Below are 19,959 nucleotides of genomic sequence, written 5' to 3' on the forward strand. Positions count from 1 at the left end.
AACAATTCTTTTTGGACAAGTCCAGGAAAGGTAAATCCTGTTTCCGTCAGTTTTCTTCAATTTTGGTGTCAAGTGAACGTGACCCAACATTCTCCTCTGCTCTGCAGGACGGTTGCCGCCACCAACATGAACGAGACTAGCAGTCGCTCCCACGCTGTGTTCAACATCATCTTCACTCAGAAACGACACGATGCTGAGACTGATAACACCTCTGAGAAGGTAGGGGCCGCCGTCTCGGCCAGAAAGATCTCACTTCATACTATACAGTGAAGTGTAACCAGGTTTGAATCTCCTTGCTTCCGCTCTCCTCACGTTCTTCTTAAAGTTCAGGTAGCAGATAATAGACCCTAACAGATATGTATGTAGTTGTTGCTGTATTAATAAGCAATAAAGCCAGAGGGGAAGTGGTATATGGCCAATGTACCACAGCTAAGGGCTGTTCTTAGTCACGACTCAACGCGGAGTACCTGGATACAGCCCGCTGTATATTGGCCATATGCCACAAACCCTCGAGGTGCCTCTCTTGCTATTATAAACTGGTTACCAACGTAATTAGAGCAGTAAAAATACATGTTTTGTCATACCCGTGGTATACAGTCTGATATACAGTACCAAGGCTGTCAGCCAATCAGCATTCAGGGCTCGAACCACCCAGTTTACAATAACTAATATACATGGGTTCTATGACTCACACATTGGGGGAACATATTGGCTGTAGTAGCCTACTGTACAGGGTTTACATGGCTGTGAGGATTTCCCTAGAATATGATAACAACATATAGAATGTTTATAGAATAAACATTGAATTTAATCAATTACCTGTGGAAATACGTATTTGAGTGAACATTAGCAAGAATGTTTGGTTTAAGTTTGCGGCTATCAGTCTAGTTGTCTAGGTTTGGGATATTTACTAGCCCATACCAGTGACAAACTGAGATAGCTATAGTACCAGTCAAAAGTTGACACACCTACTCATTCACAGGTTTTTGTTTATTTTTACTATTTTCTACATTTCAGAATAATAGGGAAGACATCAAAACTATGAAATAACACATATGGAATCATGTAGTAACCAAAAAAGTGTTAAACAGATCAAAATATATTTTATAGTTGAGATTCTTCAAAGTAGCCGCCCTTTGCCTTGATGACAACTTTGCACACTCCTGGCATTCTCTCAACCAGCTTCACCTGGAATTATTTTCCAACAGTCTTGAAGGAGTTCCCACATATGCTGAGCACTCGTTGGCTGCTTTTCCTTCACTCTGCGGTCCAACTCATCCCAAACCATCTCAATTGGTTTCATCCTGATGCAGCACTCCATCACTCTCCTTCTTGGTCAAAATAGCACTTACACAGCCTGGAGGTGTGATGGGTCATTGTCCTCCCGGCGCCACAGAATGGCCGATTTACTCCAACGCACAAACCCCCCCCACAAACACCTTGAAAACTTGCTCTATACAGTAACAATGACCTCCGTCACGGCTAAAACAATTATTTCCCATAAGCTTGTACTCTCTATAGTGTGACACAATCAGCGTTTAGCTACCAACAGCTGGCAGACATGTTTACATTTGGTTAGTTATATCAGTGTTATTTAGATGGAAGACGTGAACTAAACGCTCTATAGCTAGCTAACGTTAGCAGGAAGGAAGCAAGCTAGTTCTTTCACTTACCCCGTTTCACTTCCATTCTCACGGTCTCTGCTGGTGCTGCTGGCTGTTTGAGATACTTTACAAGCCACATTGATGGTAGGGACAGTATCCACTTGGAGAAGACATCTTCTTGCTGAAGTGTTCCTTCCAGCCGTGGACGTTCTCAGGGATGAAATGTGCCCTTCAGATTGACGAGTAGACGCCTTATTCTCACAAATGTATCCCACTTTTTACTATGGTTAAAAAATAATAATAATCGTGTGACGGTGACCTTAGGTGTTTTGTAGGGATTTTTTCCCCCCGGAAAGTTAGAGTTGATTTGGAGAAAATAACAAACCCAACTTTTAGAATAACATTATAATATTATAATAATTGATTTAAATCAAGTGCTCTAAGTTACTATTATTAAATGAGTTTCTGGCATTGAGGGAAAAATTAGGTGCTACGCTGCCTTTAAAACATCAGAGGGATGTGAGGAGAGAGGACTAGAGAAACAGAGGGAAGCTAATTGGAAAGATGTCACTTGTCTCCCTACGCCTGTGAGGGCACTTGATAATGTGTCTGTGACATTGTGAAGGAGGTTGACTGGTGCCAACTGTTGCTGCCAACTGTGAGAATAAAGGATTTTAGTCAGCTAATGCATATCCCTGCACTCCCATTGACGTTTCTGTCACAGGTCAGCAAAATCAGCCTGGTGGATTTGGCCGGCAGCGAGAGGGCCGACTCCACAGGCGCCAAAGGGACCCGGCTCAAGGTTTCTCCCTCCTCTGCCTCTTCATCCTGTCTTTCTCCCTCCTCTGCCTCTTCATCCTCTGCTTCTCCCTCCTCTGCCTCTTCATCCTCTGCTTCTCCCTCCTCTGCCTCTTCATCCTCTGCATCTTCATCCTGTCTTTCTCCCTCCTCTGCCTCTTCCTCTGTCTTTCTCCTTCCTCTGTCTTTCTCCTTCCTCTGCCTCTTCATACTGTCTTTCTCCTTCCTCTGCCTCTTCCTCTGTCTTTCTCCCTCCTTTGCCTCTTCATTCTGTCTTTCTCCCATCTCTTCCTCTTCCTCTGTCTTTCTCCTTCCTCTGTCTTTCTCTTTCCTCTGCCTCTTCATCCTGTCTTTCTCAATCCTCTGCCTCTTCATACTGTCTTTCTCCCTCCTCTGCCTCTTCATCCTGTCTTTCTCCCTCCTCTGCCTCTTCATCTTGTCTTTCTCCTTCCTCTGCCTCTTCATCCTGTCTTTCTCCTTCCTCTGCCTCTTCATCCTGTCTTTCTCCCTCCTCTGACTCTTCATCCTGTCTTTCTCCTTCCTCTGCCTCTTCATCCTGTCTTTCTCCTTCCTCTGCCTCTTCATCCTGTCTTTCTCCTTCCTCTGCCTCTTCATCCTGTCTTTCTCCTTCCTCTGACTCTTCATCCTGTCTTTCTCCCTCCTCTGCCTCTTCCTCTGTCTTTCTCCTTCCTCTGTCTTTCTCCTTCCTCTGCCTCTTCATCCTGTCTTTCTCCCTCCTCTACCTCTTCATACTGTCTTTCTCCCTCCTCTGCCTCTTCATCCTGTCTTTCTCCTTCCTCTGCCTCTTCATCCTGTCTTTCTCCCTCCTCTGCCTCTTCATCCTGTCTTTCTCCTTCCTCTGCCTCTTCATCCTGTCTTTCTCCTTCCTCTGCCTCTTCATCCTGTCTTTCTCCTTCCTCTGTCTTTCTCCTTCCTCTGCCTCTTCATCCTGTCTTTCTCCTTCCTCTGCCTCTTCATCCTGTCTTTCTCCTTCCTCTGCCTCTTCATCCTGTCTTTCTCCCTCCTCTGCCTCTTCATCCTGTCTTTCTCCTTCCTCTGCCTCTTCATCCTGTCTTTCTCCTTCCTCTGCCTCTTCATCCTGTCTTTCTCCTTCCTCTGCCTCTTCATCCTGTCTTTCTCCTTCCTCTGCCTCTTCATCCTGTCTTTCTCCCTCCTCTGCCTCTTCATCCTGTCTTTCTCCTTCCTCTGCCTCTTCATCCTGTCTTTCTCCTTCCTCTGCCTCTTCATCCTGTCTTTCTTCCTCCTCTGCCTCTTCATCCTCCGCTTCTCCCTCCTCTGCCTCTTCATCCTCTTCTTCCTCTTCCTCTACCTCTGCTTCTTTGTTACATAGTTTTCAAGTTTCAATTTTTCTAGTTTTCAGTCTTTGTGTAATGAATACATTTGAATTATTAAACATGTTATATACTGCTCGTAGTGAGTTTTTTGGTGTTTACCTAGGGGTATATTTTTTCTTGTGAGGTGATTGAGTTGCGTTTGACCATATTATTCTGCGACTTCCATTGAAAAGTATTTTTGCTCTCCTTTGTCCTGTTACAGGAAGGAGCAAACATCAACAAATCTCTGACCACTCTGGGGAAAGTCATCTCTGCCTTGGCCGAAGTGGTATGGATGAGTTATATTTATACACATGGATCATTAATATTTTGTTTTACAATATAGGCTGGAAAATAAAGTTTCTCTTTTATTATTCACTTTTTTTGTAGGATTCTGCACAAAATAAGAACAAGAAGAAAAAGAAAGTGGAGAGTCACATCCCTTACAGAGATTCTGTGTTGACCTGGCTATTGAGAGAGAACCTAGGTAGGAACCTTTAACTTTACAGAGATTCTGTGTTGACCTGGCTACTGAGAGAGAACTTAGGTGGGAACCTTTAACTTTACAGAGATTCTGTGTTGACCTGGCTATTGAGAGAGAACTTAGGTGGGAACCTTTAACTTTACAGAGATTCTGTGTTGACCTGGCTACTGAGAGGGAACTTAGGTGGGAACCTTTAACTTTACAGAGATTCTGTGTTGACCTGGCTACTGAGAGAGAACTTAGGTGGGAACCTTTAACTTTACAGAGATTCTGTGTTGACCTGGCTACTGAGAGAGAACTTAGGTGGGAACCTTTAACTTTACAGAGATTCTGTGTTGACCTGGCTACTGAGAGAGAACTTAGGTGGGAACCTTTAACTTTACAGAGATTCTGTGTTGACCTGGCTACTGAGAGAGAACTTAGGTGGGAACCTTTAACTTTACAGAGATTCTGTGTTGACCTGGCTACTGAGAGAGAACTTAGGTGGGAACCTTTAACTTTACAGAGATTCTGTGTTGACCTGGCTATTGAGAGAGAACTTAGGTAGGAACCTTTAACTTTACAGAGATTCTGTGTTGACCTGGCTACTGAGAGAGAACTTAGGTGGGAACCTTTAACTTTACAGAGATTCTGTGTTGACCTGGCTACTGAGAGAGAACTTAGGTGGGAACCTTTAACTTTACAGAGATTCTGTGTTGACCTGGCTACTGAGAGAGAACTTAGGTAGGAACCTTTAACTTTACAGAGATTCTGTGTTGACCTGGCTACTGAGAGATAACTTAGGTAGGAACCTTTAACTTTACAGAGATTCTGTGTTGACCTGGCTACTGAGAGAGAACTTAGGTAGGAACCTTTAACTTTACAGAGATTCTGTGTTGACCTGGCTACTGAGAGAGAACTTAGGTGGGAACCTTTAACTTTACAGGGAGTCTGTGTTGACCTGGCTACTGAGAGAGAACTTAGGTAGGAACCTTTAACTTTACAGAGATTCTGTGTTGACCTGGCTACTGAGAGAGAACTTAGGTGGGAACCTTTAACTTTACAGAGATTCTGTGTTGACCTGGCTACTGAGAGAGAACTTAGGTGGGAACCTTTAACTTTACAGAGATTCTGTGTTGACCTGGCTACTGAGAGAGAACTTAGGTGGGAACCTTTAACTGTCACTTTCGTAGTAACGATGAGACCAAGGTGCAGCGTGAGATGAATACATTCTTCTTTTATTAAAACGAAGAATACTTAAACAAACTAACAAAGCAATAAAAATGAACGTGATGCTATGAACACTAGTGCTGACACAGGCAACTATACATAAACAATAACCCACAGATAAGGAATATGGCTACCTAAATATGATTCCCAATCAGAGACAACGATAAACAGCTGCCTCTGATTGATAACCAATCTAGGCAACCGTAGACATATAAACACCTAGACTACAAAAACCCAGAGACAATACAAAAACACACATACCACCCTCGTCCCACCCTGACCCTAACCAAAATAATAAAGAAAACAAAGATAACTAAGGTCAGGGTGTGACATTAACATTACAGAGATTCTGTGTTGACCTGGCTACTGAGAGAGAACTTAGGTAGGAACCGTTAACTAAGCTAGCAAAGGAATTGTTTTAATATGGTCATACCACGGATCATTTAGCTATTTGATTCTGAATTTTAGGACACCTTTAGGTATCAATTTAGGTAGGAACCGTTATTTTTATGATTTGTTAAAATATTGTATTTGTCCTTTACTACTATAGCTCATAGAGCCGCATTGAATTAAACATTCATGAATGGCAAAACATTAAGGAATAAGGTTTTGAAGTGTCTGTCCTATATTTAGGCCATATAAGAAAGCTTAGGAAATATTGTCGTTTTTTTTTGGGATACACTAAACTACCTCCACACTTCCATTCATTTTTTTATGGGTTGCCTTCATGACACATTGTGTTCGTGAGAGTCCCATCTTTCCATAGAGGGGTCATATTCGTTTGTAGGACAAACGGTTCAGACACTTCAGACGTTCTCGTGAGAAGACCAATTTTCAGGACGTCTCGTGGCCTGACGAACAAAGCTGTAGCGCGGCTACCTTTCACCGCAGATGCGGGAGGCCGACATCGGAGGATGCGGTGGACTGAAAAAACTGATATATTTAGCTTAAATTGAAGGATTTTGATGGGAATTGTTTTATTATGTAACTTAGATTGACAATTGATCAATAGACTTATTACCTCACCTTGCTCAATGAACATTCAGACTAGTTTACTAGCTCTGAGCCCAGAAACAGATCTGGCTGACTTCATATAAATGCTATGTACGGTATGTAAACGGTCTTAATCAACCCTAATTCTTCTGATCTTCTGTTTTGCTCAGGGGGAAACTCTCGAACTGCCATGGTTGCTGCTCTCAGTCCAGCTGACATCAACTATGACGAGACTCTCAGCACACTCAGGTACAAGAATAAAAGGATGAGAGAACTCTCTCTCTCTCAATTCAAGGAGCTTTATTTGCATGGGAAACATGTGTTAACATTGCCAAAGCAAGTGAGGGAGATAATATACAAAAGTGAAATAAACAATAAAAATGAACAGTAAACATTACACATACAGAAGTTTCAAAACAATAAAGACTTTACAAATGTCATATTATATTAAAAAAAAAATATATATATATATATATATAAGGGGAAATAAATAAGCATAAATATGGATTGTATTTACAATGGTGTTTGTTCTTCACTGGTTGCCCTTTTCTTGTGGCAACAGGTCACAAATCTTGCTGCTGTGATGGCACACTGGAATTTTACCCAGTAGATGTGGGAGTTTATCAAAATTGGATTTGTTTTCAAATTCTTTGTGGATCTGTGTAATCTGAGGGAAATATGTCTCTCTAATATGGTCATACATTGGGCAGGAGGTTAAGAAGTGCAGCTCAGTTTCCACCTCAATTTGTGGGCAGTGAGCAAATAGCCTGTCTTCTCTTGAGAGCCATGTCTGCCTACGGCGGCCTTTCTCAATAGCAAGGCTATGCTCACTAAGTCTGTACATAGTCAAAGCTTTCCTTAAGTTTGGGTCAGTCACAGTGGTCAGGTATTCTGCCACTGTGTACTCTCTGTTTAGGGCCAAATAGCATTCTAGATTGCTCTGTTTTTTTGTTAATTCTTTCCAATGTATCAAGTAATTATCTTTCTGTTTTCTCATGATTTGGTTGGGTCTAATTGTGCTGCTGTCCTGGGGCTCTGTGGGGCGTGTTTGTGAACAGAGCCCCAGGACCAGCTTGCTTAGGGGACTCTTCTCCAGGTTCATCTCTCTGTAGGTGATGGCTTTGTTATGGAAGGTTTGGGATCACTTCCTTTTAGGTGGTTGTAGAATTTAACGGCTCTTTTCTGGATTTTGATAATTTGTGGGTATTGGCCTAATTCTGCTCTGCATGATTTATTTGGTGTTCTACGTTGTACACGGAGGATATTTTTTGCAGAATTCTGCATGCAGAGTCTCAATCTGGTGTTTGTCCCATTTTGTGAAGTCTTGGTTGGTGAGCGGACTCCAGACCTCACAACCATAAAGGGCAATGGGCTCTATGACTGATTCTAGTATTTGTAGCCAGATCCTAATTCTTATGTTGAAATTTATGTTCCTTTTGATGGCATAGAATGCCCTTCTTGCCTTGTCTCTCAGATCGTTCACAGCTTTGTGGAAGTTACCTGTGGCGCTGATGTTTAGGCCGAGGTATGTATAGTTTTTTGTGTGCTCTAGGGCAACAGTGACTAGATGGAATTTGTATTTGTGTTCCTGGCGACTGGACCTTTTTTGGAACACCATTATTTTGGTCATACTGAGATTTACTGTCAGGGCCCAGGTCTGACAGAATCTGTGCAGAAGATCTAGGTGCTGCTGTAGGCCCTCCTTGGTTGGGGACAGAAGGACCAGATCATCAGCAAACAGTAGACATTTGACTTCGGATTCTAGTAGGGTGAGGCATGGTGCTGCAGACTTTTCTAGTGACCGAGCCAATTCGTTGATATATATGTTGAAGAGGGTGGGGCTTAAGTTGCATCCCTGTCTCACCCCACGACCCTGTGTGAAGAAATGTGTGTGTTTTTTTGCCAATTTTAACCGCACACTTGTTGTTTGTGTACATGGATTTTATAATGTTGTATGTTTTACCCCCAACACCACTTTCCATCAATTTGTATAGCAGACCCTCATGCCAAATTGAGTCGAAGGCTTTTTTGAAATCAACAAAGCATGAGAAGACTTTGCCTTTGTTTTGGTTTGTTTGGTTGTCAATTAGGGTGTGTAGCGTGAATACATGGTCTGTTGTACGGTAATTTAGTAAAAAGCCAATTTGACATTTGCTCAGTACATTGTTTTCATTGAGGAAATGTACGAGTCTGCTGTTAATGATAATGCAGAAGATTTTCCCAAGGTTACTGTTGACGCATATTCCACAGTAGTTATTGGGGTCAAATTTGTCTCCACTTTTGTGGATTGGGGTGATCAGTCCTTGGTTCCAAATATTGGGGAAGATGCCAGAGCTAAGGATGAGTTTTAGTATAGCCAATCGGAATTTGTTGTCTGTATATTTGTTCATTTCATTAAGGATACCATCAACACCACAGGCCTTTTTGGGTTGGAGGGTTTTTATTTTGTCCTTTAACTCATTCAAGGTAATTGGAGAATCCAATGGGTTCTGGTCCTCTTTAATAGTTGATTCTAAGATCTGTATTTGATCGTGTATATGTTTTTGCTCTTTATTCTTTGTTATAGAGCCAAAAAGATTGGATAAGTGGTTTACCCATACATCTCCATTTTGGATAGATACATCTTCGTGTTGTTGTTTGTTTAGTGTTTTCCAATTTTCCCAGAAGTGGTTAGAGTCTATGGATTCTTCAGTTACATTGAGCTGATTTCTGACGTGCTGTTCCTTCTTTTTCTGTGGTGTATTTCTGTATTGTTTTAGTGATTCACCATAGTGAAGGCGTAGACTCAGGTTTTCTGTATTTCTGTACTGTTTTAGTGATTCACCGTAGTGAAGGTGTAGACTCAGGTTCTCCGGGTCTCTATGTTTTTGGTTGGACAGGTTTCTCAATTTCTTTCTTAGATTTTTGCATTCTTCATCAAACCATTTGTCATTGTTGTTCATTTACTTCGGTTTTCTATTTGAGATTTTTAGATTTGATAGGGAAGCTGAGAGGTCAAATATACTGTTAAGATTTTCTACTGCCAAGTTTACACCTTCACTATTGCAGTGGAACGTTTTACCCAGGAAATTATCTAAAAGGGATTGAATTTGTTGTTGCCTAATTGTTTTTTGGTAGGTTTCCAAACTGCATTCCTTCCATCTATAGCATTTCTTAATGTTACTCAGTTCCTTTGGCTTTGATGCCTCGTGATCGGGTATTGCTCTGTTCAAGTAGACTCTGATTTTGCTGTGGTCTGATAGGGGTGTCAGTGGGCTGACTGTGAATGCTCTGAGAGACTCTGGGTTGAGGTCAGTGATAAAGTAGTCTACAGTACTACTGCCAAGAGATGAGCTATAAGTGTACCTACCATAGGAGTCCCTCGAAGCCTACCATTGACTATGTACATACCCAGCGTGTGACAGAATTGCAGGAGTTGTGACCTGTTTTTGTTTGTTATGTTGTCATACTTGTGCCTAGGGGGGCATATGTGGGAGGGAATGCTGTCACCTGTACACCTGCAATGCTGTCACCTCTCTCTCTCTCTCGCTCTCTCTCTCTCCCTCCTTCTCTCTCTCTCCCTCTTTCTCTCTCTCTCCCTCTTTCTCTCTCTCCCTCTTTCTCTCTCTCTCCCTCTCTACCACACAGCAGCTGATCAGTGATGATTTGAAGGACAAGGCCCTGTAAAGAGACCCATCTCCGTATTGCATAACAACAGATTCTGTTTTCCTCCAGGGCTTGTTCTCTGTGTCAGCTCCACTCTTCAAACACCCTTCAAAGTTACAGCTACAGTGTTACACTGCTGAATGGTGTAATTGAGTACCCACTCAGGAGATGCCACTTTTTTGCATATGTGAGTGCTCCCCCTCCTCCTCAGGTCCCAGTGCTCCCCTCCTCAGGTCCCAGTGCTCCCCTCCTCAGGTCCCAGTGCTCACCTCCTCAGGTCCCAGTGCTCCCCTCCTCAGGTCCCAGTGCTCCTCTCTCCTCCTTAGATCTCATCATGTCAGTGCTCCCTCCCCTCCTCAGGTCCCAGTTCCCCTCTCCCCTCCTCAGGTCCCAGTGCTCCTCTCCCCTTCTCAGGTCCCAGTGCTCCTCTCCCCTCCTCAGATCTCATCATGTCAGTGCTCCTCTGCCCTCCTCAGGTCCCAGTGCTCATCTCCTCAGGTCCCAGTGCTTCTCTCCACAGGTCTCAGTGCTCCTCACTCCTCCTCAGATCTCATCATGTCAGTGCTTCCTCCCCTCCTCAGGTCCCAGTGCTCCCCTCCTCAGGTCCCAGTGCTCCCCTCCTCAGGTCTCAGTGCTCCTCTCCCCTCCTCAGGTCTCAGTGCTCCTCTCCCCTTCTCAGGTCCCAGTGCTCCCCTCCTCAGGTCCCACTGCTCCCCTCCTCAGGTCCCAGTGCTCCTCCCTCCCTCCCTCCCTCCTCAGGTCTCATCATGTTGGTGCTCCTCTTCCCACCTCAGGTATGCAGATAGAGCCAAACAGATCCGCTGTAACGCTGTCATCAATGAGGACCCTAACAACCGATTGGTCCGTGAGCTGAAAGAGGAGGTGTGTCGCCTGAGAGACCTCCTCCTATCCCAGGGACTGGGAGACATCCTGGAAAGTAAGGGATTGTCCAATCTGCTGTCCTTCCACCATTTTCATAAAGGTTGACTCTGAAATGGCATCCTATTTCCATAGTAGTTCCCTTTGGGCCCTGGTCAAAAGTAGTGCACTATATAGGGAATAAGGGTGCCATTTGGGCCTAACCATGATCTTAAAGGGATTCTCGGGTACTTTTTTATACTTGTTAGCTAGAAGTAGTGCCCACGAGCCAAAGTAGTGTCCCTGAAAATTGTGTGCAGATGTGTGCACCACAAATGTACAGATATGTGCCCCACGTCATTTCTCTCTCTCTCTCTCTCTCTCTCTCTCTCTCTCTCTCTCTCTCTCTCCTCTTCAGTCTGTGGGTTAAGAGAAGAGTGTGTGGATTGGTCTTATTTTCCTGGCTCAGCTTTTAGGACTAGTGAATTTCAAAGGCAAATTAGAGAGAATTCAACTCAGGAAATGTTATACACAGAGCAACCTAAGCTGTCCTAGAAAACAGTTCCTGTGTGATTCTACAACCCTGGTTAGCAGAACCAGTATGTTAGCAGAACCAGTATGTTAGCATAACCAGTATGTTAGCAGAACCAGTATGTTAGCAGAACCAGTATGTTAGCAGGACCAGTATGTTACCAGGACCAGAATGTTAGCAGAACCAGTATGTTAGCAGACCCAGTATGTTAGCAGGACCAGTATGTTAGCAGGACCAGTATGTTACCAGGACCGGAATGTTAGCAGAACCAGTATGTTAGCAGAACCAGTATGTTAGCAGGACCAGTATGTTAGCAGGACCAGTTTATTACCAGGACCAGAATGTTAGAAGAACCAGTATGTTAGCATAACCAGTATGTTAGCAGAACCAGTATGTAAGCATAACCAGTATGTTAGCAGAACCAGTATGTTAGCAGGACCAGTATGTTACCAGGACCAGAATGTTAGCAGAACCAGTATGTTAGCAGACCCAGTATGTTAGCAGGACCAGTATGTTAGCAGGACCAGTATGTTACCAGGACCAGAATGTTAGCAGAACCAGTATGTTAGCAGAACCAGTATGTTAGCAGGACCAGTATGTTAGCAGGACCAGTTTGTTACCAGGACCAGAATGTTAGCAGAACCAGTATGTTAGCAGAACCTAGCAGAACCAGTATGCTAGCAGAACCAGTATGTTAGCAGAACCAGTATGTTATCAGAACCAGTATGTTATCAGAACCAGTATGTTAGCAGAACTAGTAGGCTAGCAGAACCAGTATGTTAGCATAACCAGTATGTTAGCAGAACCAGTATGTTAGCAGAACCATTATGCTAGCAGAACCAGTATAAAAGCAGAACCTAGCAGAACCAGTATGCTAGCAGAACCAGTATGTTAGCAGAACCAGTATGCTAGCAGGACCAGTGGGTTAGCAGGACTAGTATGTTACCAGGACCAGAATGTTAGCAGAACCAGTATGCTAGCAGAACCAGTATGTTAGCAGAACCTAGCAGAACCAGTATGTTAGCAGAACCTAGCAGAACCAGTATGCTAGCAGAACCAGTATGTTATCAGAACCAGTATGTTATCAGAACCAGTATGTTAGCAGAACTAGTAGGCTAGCAGAACCAGTATGTTAGCATAACCAGTATGTTAGCAGAACCAGTATGTTAGCAGAACCATTATGCTAGCAGAACCAGTATATAAGCAGAACCTAGCAGAACCAGTATGTTAGCAGAACCAGTATGTTAGCAGAACCAGTATGCTAGCAGGACCAGTATGTTAGCAGGACCAGTGGGTTAGCAGGACTAGTATGTTACCAGGACCAGAATGTTAGCAGAACCAGTATGCTAGCAGAACCAGTATGTTAGCAGAACCTAGCAGAACCAGTATGCTAGCAGAACCAGTATGCTAGCAGAACCAGTATGTTAGAAGAACCAGTATGTTAGCACAACCAGTATGTTATCAGAACCAGTATGTTATCAGAACCAGTATGTTAGCATAACCAGTATGTTAGCAGGACCAGTATGTTAGCAGGACCAGTATGTTACCAGGACCAGAATGTTAGCAGAACCAGTATGTTAGCAGAACCAGTATGTTAGCAGAACCAGTATGTTAGCAGGACCAGTTTGTTTCCAGGACCAGAATGTTAGCAGAACCAGTATGTTAGCAGGACCAGTATGTTAGCAGACCCAGTATGTTAGCAGGACCAGTATGTTAGCAGGACCAGTATGTTACCAGGACCAGAATGTTAGCAGAACCAGTATGTTAGCAGAACCAGTATGTTAGCAGGACCAGTATGTTAGCAGGACCAGTTTGTTACCAGGACCAGAATGTTAGCAGAACCAGTATGTTAGCAGAACCTAGCAGAACCAGTATGCTAGCAGAACCAGTATGTTAGCAGAACCAGTATGTTATCAGAACCAGTATGTTATCAGAACCAGTATGTTAGCAGAACTAGTAGGCTAGCAGAACCAGTATGTTAGCATAACCAGTATGTTAGCAGAACCAGTATGTTAGCAGAACCATTATGCTAGCAGAACCAGTATATAAGCAGAACCCAGCAGAACCAGTATGCTAGCAGAACCAGTATGTTAGCAGAACCAGTATGCTAGCAGGACCAGTATGTTAGCAGGACCAGTGGGTTAGCAGGACTAGTATGTTACCAGGACCAGAATGTTAGCAGAACCAGTATGCTAGCAGAACCAGTATGTTAGCAGAACCTAGCAGAACCAGTATGCTAGCAGAACCAGTATGTTATCAGAACCAGTATGTTATCAGAACCAGTATGTTAGCAGAACTAGTAGGCTAGCAGAACCAGTATGTTAGCATAACCAGTATGTTAGCAGAACCAGTATGTTAGCAGAACCATTATGCTAGCAGAACCAGTATATAAGCAGAACCTAGCAGAACCAGTATGTTAGCATAACCAGTATGTTAGCAGAACCAGTATGTTAGCAGAACCATTATGCTAGCAGAACCAGTATATAAGCAGAACCTAGCAGAACCAGTATGCTAGCAGAACCAGTATGTTAGCAGAACCAGTATGCTAGCAGGACCAGTGGGTTAGCAGGACTAGTATGTTACCAGGACCAGAATGTTAGCAGAACCAGTATGCTAGCAGAACCAGTATGTTAGCAGAACCTAGCAGAACCAGTATGTTAGCAGAACCTAGCAGAACCAGTATGCTAGCAGAACCAGTATGTTATCAGAACCAGTATGTTATCAGAACCAGTATGTTAGCAGAACTAGTAGGCTAGCAGAACCAGTATGTTATCAGAACCAGTATGTTAGCAGAACCAGTATGTTAGCAGAACCATTATGCTAGCAGAACCAGTATATAAGCAGAACCTAGCAGAACCAGTATGTTAGCAGAACCAGTATGTTAGCAGAACCAGTATGCTAGCAGGACCAGTATGTTAGCAGGACCAGTGGGTTAGCAGGACTAGTATGTTACCAGGACCAGAATGTTAGCAGAACCAGTATGCTAGCAGAACCAGTATGTTAGCAGAACCTAGCAGAACCAGTATGCTAGCAGAACCAGTATGCTAGCAGAACCAGTATGTTAGAAGAACCAGTATGTTAGCACAACCAGTATGTTATCAGAACCAGTATGTTATCAGAACCAGTATGTTAGCATAACCAGTATGTTAGCAGGACCAGTATGTTAGCAGGACCAGTATGTTACCAGGACCAGAATGTTAGCAGAACCAGTATGTTAGCAGAACCAGTATGTTAGCAGTACCAGTATGTTAGCAGGACCAGTTTGTTTCCAGGACCAGAATGTTAGCAGAACCAGTATGTTAGCAGGACCAGTATGTTAGCAGACCCAGTATGTTAGCAGGACCAGTATGTTAGCAGGACCAGTATGTTACCAGGACCAGAATGTTAGCAGAACCAGTATGTTAGCAGAACCAGTATGTTAGCAGGACCAGTATGTTAGCAGGACCAGTTTGTTACCAGGACCAGAATGTTAGCAGAACCAGTATGTTAGCAGAACCTAGCAGAACCAGTATGCTAGCAGAACCAGTATGTTAGCAGAACCAGTATGTTATCAGAACCAGTATGTTATCAGAACCAGTATGTTAGCAGAACTAGTAGGCTAGCAGAACCAGTATGTTAGCATAACCAGTATGTTAGCAGAACCAGTATGTTAGCAGAACCATTATGCTAGCAGAACCAGTATATAAGCAGAACCCAGCAGAACCAGTATGCTAGCAGAACCAGTATGTTAGCAGAACCAGTATGCTAGCAGGACCAGTATGTTAGCAGGACCAGTGGGTTAGCAGGACTAGTATGTTACCAGGACCAGAATGTTAGCAGAACCAGTATGCTAGCAGAACCAGTATGTTAGCAGAACCTAGCAGAACCAGTATGCTAGCAGAACCAGTATGTTATCAGAACCAGTATGTTATCAGAACCAGTATGTTAGCAGAACTAGTAGGCTAGCAGAACCAGTATGTTAGCATAACCAGTATGTTAGCAGAACCAGTATGTTAGCAGAACCATTATGCTAGCAGAACCAGTATATAAGCAGAACCTAGCAGAACCAGTATGTTAGCATAACCAGTATGTTAGCAGAACCAGTATGTTAGCAGAACCATTATGCTAGCAGAACCAGTATATAAGCAGAACCTAGCAGAACCAGTATGCTAGCAGAACCAGTATGTTAGCAGAACCAGTATGCTAGCAGGACCAGTGGGTTAGCAGGACTAGTATGTTACCAGGACCAGAATGTTAGCAGAACCAGTATGCTAGCAGAACCAGTATGTTAGCAGAACCTAGCAGAACCAGTATGTTAGCAGAACCTAGCAGAACCAGTATGCTAGCAGAACCAGTATGTTATCAGAACCAGTATGTTATCAGAACCAGTATGTTAGCAGAACTAGTAGGCTAGCAGAACCAGTATGTTATCAGAACCAGTATGTTAGCAGAACCAGTATGTTAGCAGAACCATTATGCTAGCAGAACCAGTATATAAGCAGAACCTAGCAGAACCAGTATGTTAGCAGAACCAGTATGTTAGCAGAACCAGTATGCTAGCAGGACCAGTATGTTAGCAGGACCAGTGGGTTAGCAGGACTAGTATGTTACCAGGACCAGAATGTTAGCAGAACCAGTATGCTAGCAAAACCAGTATGTTAGCAGAACCTAGCAGAACCAGTATGCTAGCAGAACCAGTATGCTAGCAGAACCAGTATGTTAGAAGAACCAGTATGTTAGCACAACCAGTATGTTATCAGAACCAGTATGTTATCAGAACCAGTATGTTAGCATAACCAGTATGTTAGCAGGACCAGTATGTTAGCAGGACCAGTATGTTACCAGGACCAGAATGTTAGCAGAACCAGTATGTTAGCAGAACCAGTATGTTAGCAGTACCAGTATGTTAGCAGGACCAGTTTGTTTCCAGGACCAGAATGTTAGCAGAACCAGTATGTTAGCAGGACCAGTATGTTAGCAGACCCAGTATGTTAGCAGGACCAGTATGTTAGCAGGACCAGTATGTTACCAGGACCAGAATGTTAGCAGAACCAGTATGTTAGCAGAACCAGTATGTTAGCAGGACCAGTATGTTAGCAGGACCAGTTTGTTACCAGGACCAGAATGTTAGCAGAACCAGTATGTTAGCAGAACCTAGCAGAACCAGTATGCTAGCAGAACCAGTATGTTAGCAGAACCAGTATGTTATCAGAACCAGTATGTTATCAGAACCAGTATGTTAGCAGAACTAGTAGGCTAGCAGAACCAGTATGTTAGCATAACCAGTATGTTAGCAGAACCAGTATGTTAGCAGAACCATTATGCTAGCAGAACCAGTATATAAGCAGAACCCAGCAGAACCAGTATGCTAGCAGAACCAGTATGTTAGCAGAACCAGTATGCTAGCAGGACCAGTATGTTAGCAGGACCAGTGGGTTAGCAGGACTAGTATGTTACCAGGACCAGAATGTTAGCAGAACCAGTATGCTAGCAGAACCAGTATGTTAGCAGAACCTAGCAGAACCAGTATGCTAGCAGAACCAGTATGTTATCAGAACCAGTATGTTATCAGAACCAGTATGTTAGCAGAACTAGTAGGCTAGCAGAACCAGTATGTTAGCATAACCAGTATGTTAGCAGAACCAGTATGTTAGCAGAACCATTATGCTAGCAGAACCAGTATATAAGCAGAACCTAGCAGAACCAGTATGCTAGCAGAACCAGTATGTTAGCAGAACCAGTATGCTAGCAGGACCAGTATGTTAGCAGGACCAGTGGGTTAGCAGGACTAGTATGTTACCAGGACCAGAATGTTAGCAGAACCAGTATGCTAGCAGAACCAGTATGTTAGCAGAACCTAGCAGAACCAGTATGGTAGCAGAACCAGTATGTTAGAAGAACCAGTATGTTAGCACAACCAGTATGTTATCAGAACCAGTATGTTATCAGAACCAGTATGTTATCAGAACCAGTATGTTGGCATAACCAGTATGTTAGCAGAACCAGTATGTTAGCAGGACCAGTATGTTACCAGGACCAGAATGTTAGCAGAACCAGTATGTTAGCAGACCCAGTATGTTAGCAGACCCAGTATGTTAGCAGGACCAGTATGTTAGCAGGACCAGTATGTTACCAGGACCTGAATGTTAGAAGAACCAGTATGTTAGCAGAACCAGTATGTTAGCAGTACCAGTATGTTAGCACTACCAGTTTGTTTCCAGGACCAGAATGTTAGCAGAACCAGTATGCTAGCAGAACCAGTATGTTAGCAGAACCTAGCAGAACCAGTATGCTAGCAGAACCAGTATGCTAGAAGAACCAGTATGTTAGCACCACCAGTATGTTAGCAGAACCAGTATGTTATCAGAACCAGTATGCTAGCAGGACCAGTATGTTAGCAGGACCAGTGGGTTAGCAGGACTAGTATGTTACCAGGACCAGAATGTTAGCAGAACCAGTATGCTAGCAGAACCAGTATGTTAGCAGAACCTAGCAGAACCAGTATGCTAGCAGAACCAGTATGCTAGCAGAACCAGTATGCTAGCAGAACCAGTGTGTTATCAGAACCAGTATGCTAGCAGAACCAGTATGTTAGCAGAACCAGTATGTTAACAGGACCAGTATGTTAGCTGAACCAGTATGCTAGCAGAACCAGTATGTTAGCAGGACCAGTATGTTAGCAGAACCAGTATGTTAGCAGGACCTGCATGTTAGCAAAACCTAGCAGAACCAGTATGCTAGCAGAACCAGTATGCTAGCACCACCAGTGTGTTAGCAGAACCAGTATTTTAGCAGAACCAGTAGGATAGCAGAACCAGTATGTTAGCACCACCAGTATGCTAGCAGAACCAGTATGCTAGCAGAACCAGTATGTTATAAGAACCAGTATGTTAGCACAACCAGTATGTTAGCAGAACCAGTATGTTATCAGAACCAGTATGTTATCAGAACCAGTATGTTAGGATAACCAGTATGTTAGCAGAACCAGTATGTTAGCAGGACCAGTATGTTACCAGGACCAGAACGTTAGCAGAACCAGTATGTTAGCAGACCCAGTATGTTAGCAGACCCAGTATGTTAGCAGGACCAGTATGTTAGCAGGACCAGTATGTTACCAGGACCAGAATGTTAGCAGAACCAGTATGTTAGCAGAACCAGTATGTTAGCAGTACCAGTATGTTAGCATGACCAGTTTGTTTCCAGGACCAGAATGTTAGCAGAACCAGTATGTTAGCAGAACCTAGCAGAACCAGTAAGCTAGCAGAACCAGTATGCTAGCAGAACCAGTATGTTATCAGAACCAGTATGTTGGCAGAACTAGTAGGCTAGCAGAACCAGTATGTTAGCATAACCAGTATGTTAGCATAACCAGTATGCTAGCAGAACCAGTATATAAGCAGAACCTATCAGAACCAGTATGTTAGCAGAACCAGTATGTTAGCAGGACCAGTAGGTTAGCAGGACCAGTATGTTAGCAGGACCAGTATGTTAGCAGGACCAGTAGGTTAGCAGGACTAGTATGTTACCAGGACCAGAATGTTAGCAGAACCAGTGTGCTAGCAGAACCAGTATGTTAGCAGAACCTAGCAGAACCAGTATGCTAGCAGAACCAGTATGCTAGCAGAACCAGTATGTTAGGAGAACCAGTATGTTAGCACCACCAGTATGTTAGCAGAACCAGTATGTTATCAGAACCAGTATGTTAGCAGAACTAGTATGTTAGCAGAACCAGTATGTTATCAGAACCAGTATGCTAGCAGAACCAGTATGCTAGCAGAACCAGTATGCTAGCAGAACCAGTGTGTTATCAGAACCAGTATGCTAGCAGAACCAGTATGTTAGCAGAACCAGTATGTTAACAGGACCAGTATGTTAGCTGAACCAGTATGCTAGCAGAACCAGTATGTTAGCAGGACCAGTATGTTAGCAGAACCAGTATGTTAGCAGGACCTGCATGTTAGCAGAACCTAGCAGAACCAGTATGCTAGCACCACCAGTGTGTTAGCAGAACCAGTATGTTAGCAGAACCAGTAGGCTAGCAGAACCAGTATGTTAGCACCACCAGTATGTTAGCAGAACCAGTATGTTGCCAGGACCAGTATGTTAGCAGAACCAGTATGCTAGCAGAACCAGTATGTTAGCAGGACCAGTATGTTAGCAGAACCAGTATGTTAGCAGAACCAGTATGTTAGCAGGACCTGTAGGTTAGCAGAACCTAGCAGAACCCGTATGCTAGCAGAACCAGTATGCTAGCACCACCAGTATGTTAGCAGAACCAGTATGTTAGCAGAACCAGTAGGCTAGCAGAACCAGTATGTTAGGACCACCAGTATGTTAGCAGAACCAGTAGGCTAGCAGAACCAGTATGTTAGGACCACCAGTATGTTAGCAGAAGCAGTATGTTGCCAGGACCAGTATGTTAGCGGAACCAGTTTGCTAGCAGAACCAGTATGTTAGCAGAACTTAGCCGAACCAGTATGCTAGCAGAACCAGTATGCTAGCACCACCAGTATGCTAGCAGAA

General features: G+C 43.5%; 1 protein-coding gene across 8 annotated transcripts in view; it reads left to right on the forward strand.

Moving 5' to 3' along the window:
* Nucleotides 1-19,959, forward strand: part of kif1aa (kinesin family member 1Aa) — a 184,150-nt gene that overhangs the window by 70,102 nt on the left and 94,089 nt on the right. For all 8 annotated transcript variants that reach the window (XM_042322581.1, XM_042322584.1, XM_042322583.1 and 5 more), the window contains exons 7-12: nt 108-219; nt 2,329-2,406; nt 3,960-4,025; nt 4,127-4,223; nt 6,593-6,671; nt 10,862-11,004. In XM_042322581.1, the coding sequence (XP_042178515.1) occupies nt 108-219; nt 2,329-2,406; nt 3,960-4,025; nt 4,127-4,223; nt 6,593-6,671; nt 10,862-11,004 (575 nt within the window). The remainder of the gene's footprint in view (nt 1-107; nt 220-2,328; nt 2,407-3,959; nt 4,026-4,126; nt 4,224-6,592; nt 6,672-10,861; nt 11,005-19,959) is intronic.

Source organism: Oncorhynchus tshawytscha, linkage group LG05, assembly GCF_018296145.1.
Source record: "Oncorhynchus tshawytscha isolate Ot180627B linkage group LG05, Otsh_v2.0, whole genome shotgun sequence".
NCBI classification, from domain to species: domain Eukaryota; kingdom Metazoa; phylum Chordata; class Actinopteri; order Salmoniformes; family Salmonidae; genus Oncorhynchus; species Oncorhynchus tshawytscha.